This window comes from Emydura macquarii, unplaced genomic scaffold (genome assembly GCF_026122565.2).
Source record: "Emydura macquarii macquarii isolate MOO-44397 ecotype Brisbane River unplaced genomic scaffold, CSIRO-AGI_Emac_v2 contig_312, whole genome shotgun sequence".
Lineage (NCBI taxonomy): Eukaryota > Metazoa > Chordata > Testudines > Chelidae > Emydura > Emydura macquarii.
The window spans coordinates 4,664,386-4,680,775 of NW_027130449.1; the positions used below are offsets into that span (position 1 = coordinate 4,664,386).

The window sequence follows — 16,390 nt, forward strand, 5'->3', positions numbered from 1 at the left end:
TAGTCAGACACTTGAGGAAGGACGCCCAGCATGACAGTATTTACCATCCACATTATACAATTGTGTTCCCTCCCCCCCCACCCCCCACCCTTTTGCCTCCACTTGTCTTTAAAAGGGGGAAGGAACTAGCCACATGTATAGCTATTGCCCTTCCTGCAGTTTTGGTTTATTCTGCTCTTAACTCCACTTCTCTGCTAGATTGCAAACTTTTTGGGATGGGCACTTATGCATGTATGAAAAATGCCTGCGATGACCATTATAAATAACTTGTAGCCAAGAGCCCTTAATCTCAGATCTCAGCCTGAATATGAAGGGTTGCCACTTTAGTTTTAACTTACCTGTTAAGCGAGCACATGTGATGTGGAAATTGAGAGATAAGAGTAGAACAGCAGCCAATGCCCCTGCAAAACTTCTCCCTTTAATCTTTGAGAAGGAAATAGATTCCAGCCCACTCTCCCCTAGCACTGTTGGGCTATAGGGAAGTATAAGGCAGCACAAGCGTGAGCTACTCACTTTTAGTGACAATCAACTATGTTGAAACTAGAACTGGTCAGAAAATTTAATAAATGTTTTCCACTGAAACTTCTAGTAGGAATGGGTTAAGATTAATTTTTCAAGTAGCCTTTTTAAATCTATGTCTGACGTGAAACCAAATTCTGGTTCAAAAGGACTTTAGAAATTTAAGCAAATTATAGCAAAAATTAATGCTCAAAGTCTAAACAAAATTCTGACCCAAACTGAATTTTGGGGATTTTCAGTTTGCAAAAGTTTGTTTTCATCCAAGTGTGGGTCAGGAAAATGGATGGGCAAGCCATTTCCTGGCCAACTCTACTAAACAAAAAACCCTCCATTCATCCACTGCCGAGAACCACCACATTTAGGGTTCTCAGATAGCATGCTGAGTATGGTATAAATGCCCAGCTAGATTAGATGGAACTGGAAGAACTTAAAACACTTCCAGGATGAAGCTTCTCCAATTGACCTATGAGGTGTAGCCTTTAAAAAAAAGTTACTTGTAAATACCAAATTTTTTTATCTTGAAGTGATAAGTGGCTTTTGGAGTTCAGAGTTGCTGTATTTGATTAACAGAGAAAAGTCCCAGTGAATACATCTTCTACCTCGCTGCATCTCTTGTTGGCCAGGAGTGAGTGTAGAACACCCAAGACCAGAGTTTGACAGGACAAAGTTCTTTTCCATCTCTAGTCCTTGCTCCTACAGCAGGTAATAGAAAATTCTGTGCTTTGTGCAGTCAAATTTTAAATGTCTCAAGGTGATGGAGCTTTCACAACTGCCCTTGGGAGATTTTTCCATGGCCTAACATTTCCTTAAAACGGAGATCATATGTTGGATGATTTATGCTTGGGTCAACTGATGATGGTTTATCAATCATGTTCAAATAAACTCAATATTTTAAATATTAGCTTTGACACTGCATTTAAATCATCATAAGCAATTCATTTTGCATATGGGGCGAGTGCACAAAGGAAAGTAAGTAGACTTGTATTCAAGTCTGATGCATGATATTTTATGGCTCAAGCATGACCTATTGGAAGTGACGTCTAAGCGCTAAATTTGGATCCAGATTTTGAAATCCATCATTTGGGCTGTTTCAGACCATTACAGTGAAGTCCAGCTGTAAAACAAGATTTGATGAGTATTGTCAAAGTGAAACTCACCATTTAAATGAATTGTGACAAGCCAACAGAAGGCGTTTTTTAGGATAGCATCTGCTCTTTCCTACAGACTCTGAATAATTCACCCAGAACATGGCACTTCTGGATGACTAGCCCATGTTCAAGGCTGTTTCTCTCTCACTCCTCCCAACCCCCACAACACACCTTAACCTTCGCAGCATCTCTTTCCCCCCATCCTGACTCCCACTAAAACCTATTGAAGCTAGTGTGCCCAGATCGGAGTCCAAGAAAGAGATCAACTCTTTAAAAATCCTGTCTCTGCCTTGGAACAGCAATGACTGCACAAACCATTTCAGTGTGATGCAGAAGCAGAGTCTATGCTTGAAGTCACAGTTCAGAGAGGGAACCGTGACAGCAATAAGATACAAAACTCAAGGAAAGTTTGAGCAGTGTAGACTATTCATTTAAATATATTTTGGAAAGGAGATGCCTGCAGAACATGCCTGTCCTGTTCTTAAAACAGGACAGAAGACCTAGTATATGGATTTAAAGGCATTCGACTTACTTTCCCTCGTTCTTGGCATTCTGAAGACATTTAAAAGGTGTCAAACCTTTGACTCGATACCCAAGATAGGATGTTTAATAGCTGGTCAGTCTTTGGAGCTGTATGCCAGAATCAACTGATGTACAGAGTGGAGGATACAGCTCCCTTGACTTCTGCACAATAGTGTTTACAACTCTTCACACAATATAGCTTGCTGGCATGTATTAAAACCAGAGCTAGATCGTTTTATTTTTTAAATCCCTGATTGTATCTACTGTCACTACCAGCTAGAGTGGTGTATGAGGGCTGAGAGAGCAGCCAGAATGGCTTGGTCAAGTTGCTTTGAAGTGTAGTTCTGGCACTTCCGAGGGAGCGTGCCAGCATCAGCATGCACCAAGGGAATGAATGTGGCATTTCAGAGCTTGTTACCTTGCAATGCATTCTGGAGAATAAGCCAAACACGAACCACCGCCATGGCTTAGACATTGGAGCACCTGGTTTGTTAAACAGCTGCAGCTTGAAGATAGAGTAGTCCTGACTGTTGGTTTACATCTTGTCTCCTTTCCTCCAAAGGTGAGCAGGAACAGAGCACACTGCAGATGCCCTTTGTGGGGGTGGGGGCAGGGGAGAAATACTTCTCTCAATAGCAGCAAGCAGCAGTGAAGTCCTTTCTTCCATAGGCTAACTATGAACTGGAGCAGTAGGTGTGCAAGAAAGGGGAAAAAACTCCCTAGGGCTTTGACAAGGGCAAGCAGGGAGAAGATGACAAAGGATCCCAAATGCCCATGAATAAAGAAAGGAATCGATCTGGAAGTTAAAGTGTTTATTGATGTGTTTAAACTTTGTACATTCCCCACAGACCACATTAAGGAGTTTGCAGGTTAAGTTAAATCTGTGCATAGTGGGAAGAGACATGGAAGGGGGGAAGAAAACAAAGTCACAGGAAAATAGAAAAAAAAAAATACACACCACAGGTTACCAGAACCTCCAGATTTAAAAAAAAAAGCCATGAGCATTAACATCAACTATACAAGCATTACAAAGACATGATGGTGAGTGGAACACCCCATTGCTCTCTTTAGGGTTTAAGCATCCAGTTTTCTATAAGATAGGCAGTATCCTTTTCCTATCCTACCCAACCCCAACTTAAAGTAAAATCTCATAAGTCTTCAGCTCCCGAAATGCTTGATTATTGCAAGGCTTGATCATTCTCTGAGCATGCACAAAACTCCAGAATAGCCCAGCATCATCAGAAAAAAGCAGAGCTCCAAAACCTCCATTTGGAGATTACTTACCCAGTGGCTGGGAGCTGGAGAAAGTTACAAAGTAGTAGCAACAGGGGGCTGCTAATGCCAGATGGGCACCGAAGGAGGCTGGTTAGAGGATCAGGAGGGATTTAAATTCAATATCAAAGACTTCCAACTGTACAGCAAGACTGAATTCAGAAGATAGGGGAATGTGCAGACTCCATTACAACCATGTTCTAACATTCCACTAGAATGGCTATAAACAAAGATGCTAGAAGCCTTTTAAACTCCTTGCCTCCAGGGAGTCTAGATTCCTAGAAACCACACCACTAGGCAGCAGAAGTGCACATATCACTGGCAGCAGGGGGTTTTTATAAAGTTGTTCGTTAATGATCTTTTTGAATGGCTTCCTCATGTTCTCACAGCTCCTAACCCTATTTAATCTCTTTGCAACTTCTGGCAAAAAATTCACTTTAAAAAAAAGGAATACTGCTTTATATATAAAAGCCAAAATGACCAAAGAGCCACAAGTGTTTCCTTTATACAATGTGGCTGGTACAAATGACCTTCAATATACAAGTGGTCTATCAGAAATAAAAATCAACATCTCCCATTTATATATATAGCGCTTGTATCAGACAATACAACAGAACTGGGATTTTCAGATTAATTTTTTTTTAAAAGAAAAACTACATCTCAGTCAAATATCTGCAATAGATCCATTTTTCCCATTTAAGAAGATTTATATATCATATTGTTATATTAGCATTTCTTCACCCATTTAAAAGAATGGAAACTGCAACTCTACAGTAGTACTTATAGTCTTAATGATCCAGGAGTTCTGAATGTAAGATGAAGTCCTCTTGAAGCAACTGTTGGTCAGTAGTCGATCCAAAACGCTGGACCATTTTGGCCCTCCCTGCCCTGCCCCTTTCTTGGTCAGGGCTGCTGCGCATTTTCATATCCTTTAAATCTGCATCTGCTCCAGGTATTTGTAAGTTGGGTTCTCATAGCCATGGTTCTGCATCTTGTTCAGATGCCGCTCCTCTGGGGTAAGCATTGGGTCAACCTTAGAGACCAGACAGGTACCAGTCAATGGAGTCCCACAAAGCAATTTTCAGGTTTTTAACTTTGCAACTATGGTTGTTAGGGAGGTCCTAGAACTACGGGGGCAGCAAGATACAAATAAATACCATCAGCCACTAGAGGCGGCTTGTTTATTATTTCCTGACAAGTGGTGTGGCAGCTAAAAAATTCAGTTTTCATAATTTCAGAAGACGCTGTCTAGCTACTAAGGCCTTCTCCTGCCTGTCCTCTGTCTCACATCAGATGATAGAGAAGGAGGTTTCTTTAATCACTTAGACAGCATGTTACAAATATGATGCTCACACCCAGGTGAAACAGATCAGCGTTCTACATGCTGGGGGAAGAGGTAAAACAGCTAGTTCACCTGGCAGCCACACTAAGTCAGCATTGCAGCTGGGATAAAAATCAAGTTGCTCCTGTCTCCCAGGTCCATGCACCTCAACAGTTGCTACATTATGTGGAGAGTGAGTTAGTACAGTTCAGACCTGCTTATTCCCTTGCTCAAGATTTAGATTTAAAAAGCTCATTTAATGCTAAATTCCATCTTGAGACGGACAAGCCCTTTGTTCAATATCTTAACTCAATGCTAATTGTTACCCTGCTCCGTTAATACAGCAGGAGCTGTTTCTCACCTCCACAATCCCATGGCTGATGGTCCCGTACTGCCTCTTTCTCAGCATCACCAAGCTGATGACTATGACTGTGGCTATAGCAACTGCAATTACCAACAGACCAATGAGGGCGCTGCTGCTGAAACTGAAGTCCTCATGAAGTGAACTCTCATTATCCTGCAGAGAAAGAGGAGAGGGTACAGGGGAATGGGATCCTTAAATGCAACCCTAGGAGATAGCCACCAATAAGGTCTTAAGCCATCTGATATATGGAGCCATGAATGATTATGCTTGGTAACCTGAATATTTACTACCCCTGCCTCACAAAAAGGGAATTTAACTCAAATGGCTTTCCACAAGCAGCAAGGGGTCAGCATCTTAACTGTCCCACAAGGCACTTTTAAACCAAAAAAAAAGTCAACATCATTCTCTTTATTGGTGGCTACTTAGAACTATAGTACTGGTAAAGAAATCAGAGCAATACCACTCCCTGCAAGGCATCAGCAGGGTTACGCAATTCCCAACACTTTAGAGAAGTCCCAGGATAAGCAGACACAAACACCTGATGCTGAAATTGGTTTTAGAATTCATGAATGGCTAGTCCGTTTTCTGGGTGGCCACATACATACCGGCTCATCCGCCAGTCCACCGACTCGCTCTGCATTGAAAATCATTTCCTTCACATCAAGGGTTTCATCAATTACCTGAAAACAGTCACGAAGGCATTTTACACAAGGAGCCAGGAACAACAGGCAGAGGGAGGAATTTCAGGCACAGGATCGCAAGGATGGAGAAGAGACCTTTATTGCACAATGCAGCAGAGTGCTTCTGCTGGGTTAACAGCCACTCAACTCTGCTAGATCCCCACCACCTTCTCACCCTCTCATTGGAAGGGGATATTCTTCAGCCACTTATAGAGAAGGTTTCAAAGGGCTTTGCTCAGCTGCAGACATTTGCTCTGGGGACAGCAGGTGGGTTACTTAAATCGATGCTCCTGGCTTTAAAAAGGAGTTTGGAAGTCAAACCTCCAGTTTGATTTTACCCAGGAAGGAGGGCAAGGCAGCCGCAACTAGAATTCAACTCACTCATTCCATTAAAGCTAAAACCAATACTAACCGCACACTGTATCTACCGTGTCACTAACTGGCTTTCAGCTTTAATATACAGCAAAGCCTGTTACACCACTCAAAAAGGTCACCAAAAATCAGCTGCTTAGTAGATATAGTCTTATTATAGAGATGGAGCAGAACTGAACTCAGTACATTTGATGTGGTCTTAAGACAGACGGCTGCCTAGCAAAGGTGGGTTTTCAGCAGGTTAGTCTACGTAGGGAAGCCATTTCTAAACCAGAGACTTCAACAAGTCATTCTATTACTGGGGATCTGGATCTCCCCCTTCCCTGGTCCTCCCATGCTTCCAACACTAAACAGTATTAGGAAACTACGTTAGTCAGAAAACCACAACTCCCCTGCACCACATGGCTAATGAATACACGGACATTCAGTAAGCAGGAAAAAGGCATGGAAATAAGCCACTAATGTTTAATTAGTCTCCAAGTCAGGTTTTGCTTTAGAAAATACAGGCAGAGGGCTTACCACATTCTCATCCACTTTGTTCTTGCCATTAATCACTTTCTCTTCAGCCCCGATCAGTCCATCCAGATCAGCCATGCCAGAACCTGCATCAGAAAGGTTAAGTACTCCATTAGATGTAGGCAGAGACCATTCATCAGACCTTGGTGGCAACAAGGAAGGATTGCCTACTCTGTGCAGTGCTGTCACGGATAGTGTGATTCATAGCATAGTGCCAATTACCGGTCCCTCTTCATGCTATGCTTCAGAGGTGGAGCTCATGCTAAGATAGAGTGAAAGGATTTGGGGGTTCCTGGTTGATGAAGACAAATGCGGTGGGTGTGACAGGTGTGGAGAGGATGCATAAAAAGGTGCTGGAGGGTAAATCCTCAACTATTCTGCTCAAGAACTGTTTTGACAACAAGGCCCAAGGCAACAAATAAATAAAGGGAAATGGGAACATCTCTGGATGCTGCCCATGGTCCCAACATGACTTCAGGAAGACAGAACATACCCTCCTCTCCACTAACCAGTGCACAGGGAGCACTTTACACAATAGCATGGTCAGCACCATCCTTGTCTAGATTAAGCACATCAGCAAGTGCCTGAGGAACAGGAGTCCCAAGGTCACTCAGCACAGCAGTGTAATGAGCTGCTGTCCCATCACTGGCACAGGCCCCAAAGCAATCAATCCCAGAGAAAGAGAGGAGCAAAATGATAAGCTAGCCCTTGTATCAGAATATTGCTCATCCATGACTAGGCTGAAATCTAGTGTGGGCTACAAAGGAGAACATCAATTAACAAGGCTGCTCTGCATAAACAATTTGATTTGGAGCTTTTATAAATAGATCAGATCAATAACAAAAGGCTGATGCAACACAACTCGGGTCTCTAGCGAACAATCTGGGCTATGGCGAGCATCAAATATCAGGGTCTGCAAAATAAGTGTCCTTCACAACACCTATGACAAAGCAAAAGGGACGATAGGGTTGCACTCAAAACTCAGCTGTGCCTCTTGCTTCAAAAAGGGGCATGTGTGCAAGTGGGGAAAATATTACATATAGCACTTCACAGGTGATAGAACAGCTCTCTGCAGTTGCTGAGCTTGCAGCTTGGCTAATGCATTATATTAGCTGCTGCTGGAGTTGTTGCAGGTTCTCTGATGAGGGGGAGAAAAGGACAGGAGAGCTGGCTCCAGCACGGCGAACACTCGCGACAGCTTTTACTGCCTGAAAACGCCAAGGAAATTAATGTCTCACTCCAGCTCTTCCAGGAAGGAGAGTTTGGGGTTTTATTGCATCCCTTTCCCCACAAGCTTCTTTGGGGTCATTCATATTCTAGGCACAGCCACAGCTACCTGTCTCACTTGAAGGCTGCATACGAGAGTCATGTTACTGTGAAAGCCAATGGTTTAGCGTTTCTGGGGAGAGTAACCACAAGTGTTCCTAGAGAACCATCTTGTCAGCCCTGGTCTATGGCTGCTCTACCCAATTCTCAGGAGCCAATTTAGCAGTCTCTAAGCTGGGAATTCAGCTGCTGTAACAAGTATTGCCATTTGGTATAGGGCTGTGTACTGTTTAATAGCCCCAGTTGCTTGGAGCTCAGAGGTACAGCTGATCCCTGGAAAACCACAGCTTTTTATGGAATATCCTGAGAGGGAGAATATAGGGCCTGATCCTCTGACACTGATGTCAGTGGGAGCTTCGCTATTTACTGAAATGGGAACAAGATTGGCCTGTACTTCACTTCTTGACATCAAGGTGAGCAGAATGCCCAGTCAGTGAATGGCACTCAATTCAGTTGTAGACAGACAAATATTCAAAAATGAAATGAATTGCAGGCCATGCAGCCTTCAGACTACAACAGCGTCTTGTGCATTGAAACCGTTACAAGAAGAGTTCTCTCCTTTGGAACTTTTGCAGCAGATTTAGAATCAAAGGCAGGTTGAAGCAAATGGGATCACATCCAGCATGCTACACGAGAACCATTAAATAGCAAGGGTCTCCATACCCTTAACATTCCCGCAAGACTTGCCTTCTCCTAGAGAAAGCACCCCAGGATAGTCATCAAGTTAGGTCTGATTCTATGGTATTTAACAAAGTATTTCACAAGTTGGTTTAGTATCAGTTCCCCACCTCTTTTACAGCCCAGTCAATCCCCCTTCAGCTAGAGTCCTTCGCTACATGAATTAAGGAAGAGCTGGGAATGATGGTACACCTACGAGCAGAAATGGATGAACAGTGAAAACTAGCGCAGCAGTACAAAGAAATTCTAGGTGTAGAAAGGGAAGGTGAAAAGGATACTATAAAGCAAAGAGTGAATGAATGAATCATTTGCCTGCATGATATGAGGTCCCACTAGATAAACGTCCTGTTGAGTATTGTTTGAGTGCCAGAATGAACCCTCACCCTATCTCCAGAGTCGCTCACTCCTGGGTTAGTGCTGGGTAGGAGGAACAGACACTACAGGACACAAAATACCTTCTGTGCTGTCAAATTTCTTTGGCCCAATGCTAAATATTTCTTAAAATAAAAGGGTTTAAACTGCTACACAATTCCCAAGGGGACTGCTGAACCTGAATCACTTTTGGGAGCAAAGGAACTAATCTATGCATTCCTAGAATTCACAATAGGCTAGTTTGGCTGCAACAGCAACCTTTTAGCCAGCCTGTTTCCTTAGCAAAAGAGGGCACAGCTGAATCAGCCCTGCTCATCTACACAGAGAGAAGGAAGGTGAAAACAAGGTGAGATTGAGAAACTAAAAATGAAGCTACCAAACACTGTAAAGATGGGGAGTGATGGGGGACTGAGGGAGCGGCTTAGAACCAACCTTTTTTCATTGGATGGTACAAATCCGGTTGAGGATCTAGCAGAAGGGAAAACAAAAACAAAAATAGCAGAAAAAGGAGATTAAGAGAGAAAGGAAAAAAGGCTTGTGTGATTTCTGCCTCTGACCCTGGATAAAGCTTTTATTTTACAGCTTTATTATAGCTTAGGCTGTTCACGCATTTTTAAAAAAAAAAAAAACATTAAAAAGCCACACAAATGCCAGCTGTCAACACTCTTTGATTAAAAAGAATCCCCCACAGCCCTGCAGCAGTTTTTGGCAACAAAGCTCAATATTACATGGGAGCATTTTGGTTCAAGGAAGAAAAAAAAAAAGCACACATATTTAAGGGAAATAAATAAAACTCTAGAAATGGCCAAAAGCATCAAGAACAAGGACAAACTCAGATGGTTATTAGGAATTGCAGATTACTAGCTGCACTGGCTCTGGTACAGCATCTTCTAGTGAGATAGACATCTTAGGACCCTGGGTTTTACATCAGATAGGCAGCTTTGACAGTAGTGCTCTCCTGGGTAACTCTGCATTTCTGGGGCAATTACTTCAGCCCTGAGTGTCCACAAAGGGATAGAACGCTACAATGCATAGGCTTTAATGTCAAGTTAAGATGAACGTGTCCAGGTTCCCTAAAGCAAATGCATACTTTTGGCACTACATACCTTCATTTCCAGGCAAGGCTGGGAAGGTCTTCACCTGGAATGGATGGAAGGGTTTGCCCTCCTTGAGGGGAATCTCTTCGCTTTCCTCAGAGCTCACTCGGACATCTACCTGGGACTCTGAGATGGAGGATGTGAACTGGTCCATGTCAGCACGCTGCTCCTGAAGGAGTTCATCTATAAGGGAGAACAAGCAGCCAGGGAGGGGAGCTAAGGGGAGGAAGAAACTGCTTCCTATGCTGCAGGCAGCTGCTAGAACGCCTCACTGCTTTCTAGAAGGACAATTTTTTGCTCCTCACAGAATGCCAGGGTGCTATCTGGTAGTCTTTTATAGGGACAGTGACATACACGGAGACCCTAGTTTACAGACACAGCAACATGAATGTCTGCAATGGGAAACTAAATTGAACAGACCCTCTGTCAAAGAATGTTTAAGTCATCCTCTGTATGGCAAAGGTTTTAGAAGGGCAGTAATGTCCTCCTCGCCATATAGAAAGCTCTCACTATTTTGAGAATTTGCTGCAGAGCAGCAGCATGCAACCAGTCCCTAAGGAAGCTACAATACCGGAACTAGGATTACAGCTTAGACAGCTTATGGTTTGTTCTTTAAACCATCCCAGTGTGTGTCCCCCTTTGCTTAAGGATTGAGACAATCTGACCCTCTGATTATAGGGGAGGGATCTGCTTGCACTCATGGATCTCTTTTACACACAAAGGCAGGAAAGAAAGGAGACTTGAGATTTATGGCAGAAATTTTTTCAGATTATTATAGCTTCACAGTTTAAAGCCAGAAGGTACCTTTAGAACAGCTGGTCTCCTACATAGCTCAGGCCAGAGAATTTTTACCCTTCAATTCCTGTATCAAACCAAATCACTTGTGGTTGAACTAGAGCATCTCTTAGACAATGATCTTTCTGGAGCACACTTCGCACTGAGAAATGTGGCCTTGTTCTTTTTTGAGCTGTCCTAGTGTACCAGCACTAGCAAAGAGATACTAACCGATCTCATCCTGGATTTCTTCAGCCACATATGGTACCTTGTAGAGCAGAGACAAGCTTTGATTCATCCTCTCCTCAATCACATGGAGATGTGTCATCACCTGCCAACAGACAAGGGCCAATTTAAGAGCCATCAAAGGTAAAGCATCTGTAGTAACATCTTAATAAAACAGGACCACAAGATCAGGCAGAGTCCACTGGTCCATCAAGTCAGATATCCCAGCTGTGACAACTGACATATAATGCTTCACAGGAAAGCAGCCTCCACAGCAAGCAACAAGCCATTTGCACATGGCTGTGGGAGGTGGGATTCCTCCATGGCCCCTGCAGCAATCAGTTTTTCCCAGAAGCATACATATTGATGCTTCTGATACACATGAACTGTGGTCAATATCAACTATTGTTTCATGTAACTGCAGATAATTTAATAAGTGAACTGAAAACCCTGCCTCTGGCAGTGGAGACCTCTACGTGTGCCAAGATGTATAAGGCAGGGCCTCTGTACAGACTGCACCTGAGTGCAGACCCAAAGGGTGGAGAGAATCTTTACAAGCCAAACAGAAGCATGATTCTAGCAATACAATCCTCAGTCTACAGATAGCTTTGTGCAGAACAGGATCTCGGTCTTGCTGTTTTAGTCACAAAATTGCCATAGTTTCTACTTTGCTCAAGTGGAATTCTGGGCTCTCTCCCTTACCCACATAGTGGATTTGTCCATTAGACAGTGTAAGATCTGAGACCGCACATATTGCTCAATGAGCCCAATTTTCAAACAAATCATCTAAATTAGGACATCTGGACATCAGAATTGGCTATTTTATGCCCTTCTCAACCAAATACATATGCCTTTATACAACATATACCTTTGAAAATTGGGTCACATTGTACATAGGAGCTAACAGGTGAATAGAGGCTGTTAAATTTAACAGTCACTCCAAACTTGACCTGCAGAGGGTGCTATATGATCAGGGATCATGTGGATTAGAAAGCCATTAATATGGACGGCCAAAGGTTGAAGAAAATTAATGAGCTTTTGTAGTCAGAAGTGAATCTGACCTTTAAAAGCAAGGATGAAAGCAATTTAATTTTACGTGGCCACCTGTCAATCAAGCAAATCAAATGAGGAGCTTAAAGTGCATTGAAAAGCAAAGCAAACTGAAATTGAACTGTATCACCCAGGTTCCTGACATGTCAATTTGTTGACACTGAAGCCTTCAGAATGAATTAAGGGCTGTTTAGGATTTAGTTTAAGTTTACAGTTCACCCCCCCACTGTGGAGCTTTGGCAGCCCAAGAACAAAGGGGTTGGGGGCATGTGTCTGATGTACTGGGCTCTCTCTGAAGACAGTACTGGATATTCTTCATTAGGAGACAGCCGCCAGTCACTGAGTACTGCATTTACTATCAAATCCTGTCTAGTTAGTATGTGTAAACCAACAGACAGGGAACACTGTGAGGCAGAAAGCTCTGAGGACAAGAGTTCAGAGGCCATCGCAAGCATCTCAAGTCAACATCAAGTTCGTGAAACCAGAGACCCCAAGGAACTCCAGCAAATGGAAGCGTGAAACTTAGATTAACTTCTGGATACTAATAGTAGTGCTAATACACTGTGGTGCAGGAGATCTAAGGATAAGCCCCAGCTCCTGATCTCACTCCCAAAGCTCACACTTCTGTCTGACATTTTGCCTTTTATTGTTACAGGTAAAGCCTCAGATACTATTAGACGCTAATGAAAGATACTGGTTTATTTTGTGCCTGTGACAGCATACTACAGAGTCAGTATCACTGTCTCCTCAATGCAGCCAGTTCCTTTGTGTGGGTCTTTCACACGGCATCAAGGTAAAAAGAAGCCTTTTTAGAAAGAGGAAGAGCAGCATGGGCCAGTGGCTAGGGCACGAGTCTGGGACTCATGAGGTATGGGTTCTATTTCCAGCTCTACCACTGACCTCTGTGCCTGTTTCCTCTTCCCCCACTCATCTAAGCATGTGTAAGCTTTCTGGAGCAGGGACAGTCTTTTGCTATATGCACGTACAGTACCTAGCACAATAGGTTCTGATCTTGGTTGGGCTTTCAATATTACATTCTAAAATTATTTGTTAGAGTAAAACCAAAAAAAAGTTAACCAAGGAGCATGGAGATGGGATAGATTCTGTATAAGGCTCTTCTAAAGAGTCTCCAAGATCCAATTCTGGAATGACAATGTTTCCTTGACAAAAAAAAATATTCTTTTGTACCTGAGATTTCATCTGTGCAGCCTTTTCTGGGTCAACTGCCAGGACATGCTGATAATGGCGGACAGTGTGCAGACGGTCCTTGTTCTCTGCACGGACATAACGCTTCAGGGCTTGCAGGATGCGGTGGGGCTGCAGAATTTAAGAGAACATCCAATTGGTGGCACAAGGAACAAGATCTCATCCACCAATTACACTGAAACCGTATAAAAAATGGTCTACTTTGTTTTACTACTGGGCAGATCACCAAACACCGATTCTAATATCTCAGTTAATCTCCTTTTACAGTAAGTGTACTGGACATAAATAGTTCATTCAGCATTTGTACGTCAAGCATAGCAAAGTGCAGTTTTCTGGCTAGTACGCAGAGCACTCCATGCATTTCGATGCTCTGCTGATATGTCTTTGGTACCAGTTACCATGATTTGGAAAGCCGTGCCAAGAGTCTGCTTTCTCAGCATGCTAACCCATTCCCTCATAAGGCTCCTTCCAGTCTTCCTTGCCTCACCCATGTGATCACTGTCCATCCATCCCACTGCGCAATGTTCCAACACAACTCACTCGTGGTGGGTCAGCTTGCAAGGCAGCCAAGTAGTTCTCCAGGGCAATCCGACGGCGGTCATTCAACATGGCTTCCACTCGAGCCAGGTGAGTCTCCACAAGCTGCTGCTTCTCGCTAGCTGCCTCTTTCTCTAGAGATTTAACCATTGCCTGGAAGTGCTGGAAAGGAGAGAAGCAGAGTCTGTATAGGTTTGCTAAACCACTGCAGGAACAGAACAATGAACCCAAGAAGAATGCCTACTCTTGCTGATCTAATTCCTTAGCATGAGCTGAGATTGGCCCTATCCCACACTACCTGCCCCTAATGCTAGGAGAGAAGGACATTGCCAAGAGGACTGATTTTGACCTAAAATGTGATCTTTAAAGGCTAGTCCCAATACACTTTTCAAATGTACTGCATAACCATTTAAATGGTTTGTGGAGAGGGCAGGTGACCTTGCAGCCAGAGCACCAAGTTTGGAATCAGCTGCTCTAGCTTGTATTCTCAGATCTAGTACTGACTAGAAGAATACACCTCTCCCTCATTTGTATAAAATGGAGCTAATACTGCCTCCTTCTCTTGTAGGGCTATTAATTTGAGTTTGTGAAAGGCATTATATCTAGGTACTTCTAGAGCATCTGTCCACCTATAGGTACTTCAAGTACTGAAGAGCGAGCTCCCTGGAAATAGTAAACTATTGTCAATACTATGCATATTACCAACATCAAGATGGACCAGAGTAAGAACACTTAAGTTTCAGTATGCTCCATTAGAAGCCAAGAAATAAACTATTCCCCAAACTAGGAAAAAAATTGGGAGAGAAGATACAGGCTTCAAAGTGGCTTTATAAAAGCATGTGAAAAGGCCACACTACAGAAAGAGGCCTTATTCTGCCGCACGAGAACAATTTAACCGCCAACTGTCAGAAGAGTCTATACCCATCTTAGGTGCTTAACCCTAAGATTTCATTCTTACAAAGCAGGAGTTCAGCAGTTTGCAAGGAAGTTCGTTTTATTTTCAGCCTCAGGGTTTTTCACTAGATCTCCATAAACAGGAAGCCTGACTCCAAAGAGAAAGTCAGAGCCAGACTGAATAGAGCGTGAGACCATTTGTAAGCATAGCTGAGCAGAACAAATGTGGGAGGTTGAGAGAGTTCCCCCCTTTTAGCAGGGCTGTTCATATGCTTGATGCTCCTACTACTAGAGGAGGGGAAAAAAAGCCAGGGACTACTACATAGCACCATGTCCAGTTTCAGACCAAAACATGCATGCATCAAGTCTCCCTTGATTAGGTGTTCATTCAAGTGCTTTTCACTCACTGCACTTTTGGCTTTGAATACTGACAAGCTATCTAGTTTACTCAGGCATAGGATAGATGCGAAGCACTGAACCCCTGGGAGTACAAACCGCTCCCCTTTTAGGTGTCTTGACTTACCTGAATAAGAGTTTGCCTCTCTGCCTTAGGAAGATTCTTGGCTTGATATTCTGCTTCTTCCCATTCTTTTTTCACCTAATCAGGTAGAGGGGTGCATAGTTCAGCAAGGCACAGAAACTTATTTCAAGTATATATTTCTGGACTAGCTTGTTTTTACTTGCGGACTGATTCTAATAGGGCATTGCTAGGTATTAGAGGTCTAAAAGGCCTATCAAAACACCCATAATCACAGACACGTTTCTAACCCAGGGTCTAATCTTAGCATTTACCCCAAAGGGCAGCCAGTTTATCACTCCAGCTGACCTTTGTCCCAACACCGAAGAGGTGAACTACTAAAAGAAAACAACTCAACCACAAAGCTGCCTGGCCATGTCGCAAGAGCAACACAGAAGGAATACATAAAGGGAAGGCTGGCTAGCTGCTGATCTGCCTGTGTCCCACTATACAACCAACGCGCCGCTCAGATGAAGAAGATAAGTGAGAGGCTCACTCGGTCCATGCGGTTGTGGTGTCGCACTTCGAGCTGCTCCTTCGCTTTTTGGAAGCGGGCATGCTCGTTGTCATCAGCTGGGGTTTCGAAGTAAACATCCACCTCGTCAGTGGGTACAGGAGTAGGGGGGACTGCAAAGAGAACAGAGAGGCTCAGACAATCACTACAGCCTTGGATTAGCCTGCTGTGAGAATGGCTGCAAGGGCTGGGAGGGAGAAGCACCTTCATACCTGCAGAGATCACCCTCTGTCAAACTGTGTTGAACCTACCAGGACTTCATTTTGGTATCACTGAGCTGCCAAAAGTTACATCATTTCCAACATACATGGCAATACACTGGGGCCACCAGATGCTGTCAGGTGCTCATGTTAATTCTGAGGAAAGCATTATCCAGCAAGAGAGCTACCTTAGGACTGCAAAACAGAGCTTTTTCTTCCCTGCCACACCAGTTTGTCTCTGCCTAAATGGGACATTTTCTGCATTAGCTGCTCACCAACAAACTGG

General features: G+C 43.4%; 1 protein-coding gene across 9 annotated transcripts in view; it reads right to left on the reverse strand.

Moving 5' to 3' along the window:
- Window positions 1-2,986: 2,986 nt before the first annotated feature.
- The window catches only part of APLP2 (amyloid beta precursor like protein 2), a 61,003-nt gene continuing 47,599 nt past the window's right edge, over window positions 2,987-16,390 (reverse strand). For 4 of the 9 annotated variants that reach the window (XM_067563850.1, XM_067563860.1, XM_067563818.1 and 1 more), the window contains 11 exons: window positions 15,887-16,017; window positions 15,397-15,471; window positions 13,983-14,141; window positions 13,425-13,553; window positions 11,193-11,292; window positions 10,197-10,370; window positions 9,523-9,558; window positions 6,718-6,800; window positions 5,752-5,826; window positions 5,144-5,299; window positions 2,987-4,494 (listed from right to left, as the gene is read on the reverse strand). In XM_067563850.1, coding sequence (XP_067419951.1) covers window positions 4,393-4,494; window positions 5,144-5,299; window positions 5,752-5,826; window positions 6,718-6,800; window positions 9,523-9,558; window positions 10,197-10,370; window positions 11,193-11,292; window positions 13,425-13,553; window positions 13,983-14,141; window positions 15,397-15,471; window positions 15,887-16,017 — 1,220 coding nt within the window. In that variant the 3' untranslated portion in view covers window positions 2,987-4,392. The remainder of the gene's footprint in view (window positions 4,495-5,143; window positions 5,300-5,751; window positions 5,827-6,717; window positions 6,801-9,522; window positions 9,559-10,196; window positions 10,371-11,192; window positions 11,293-13,424; window positions 13,554-13,982; window positions 14,142-15,396; window positions 15,472-15,886; window positions 16,018-16,390) is intronic. The other 5 variants (XM_067563832.1, XM_067563887.1, XM_067563825.1 and 2 more) reach the window with 3 other exon arrangements.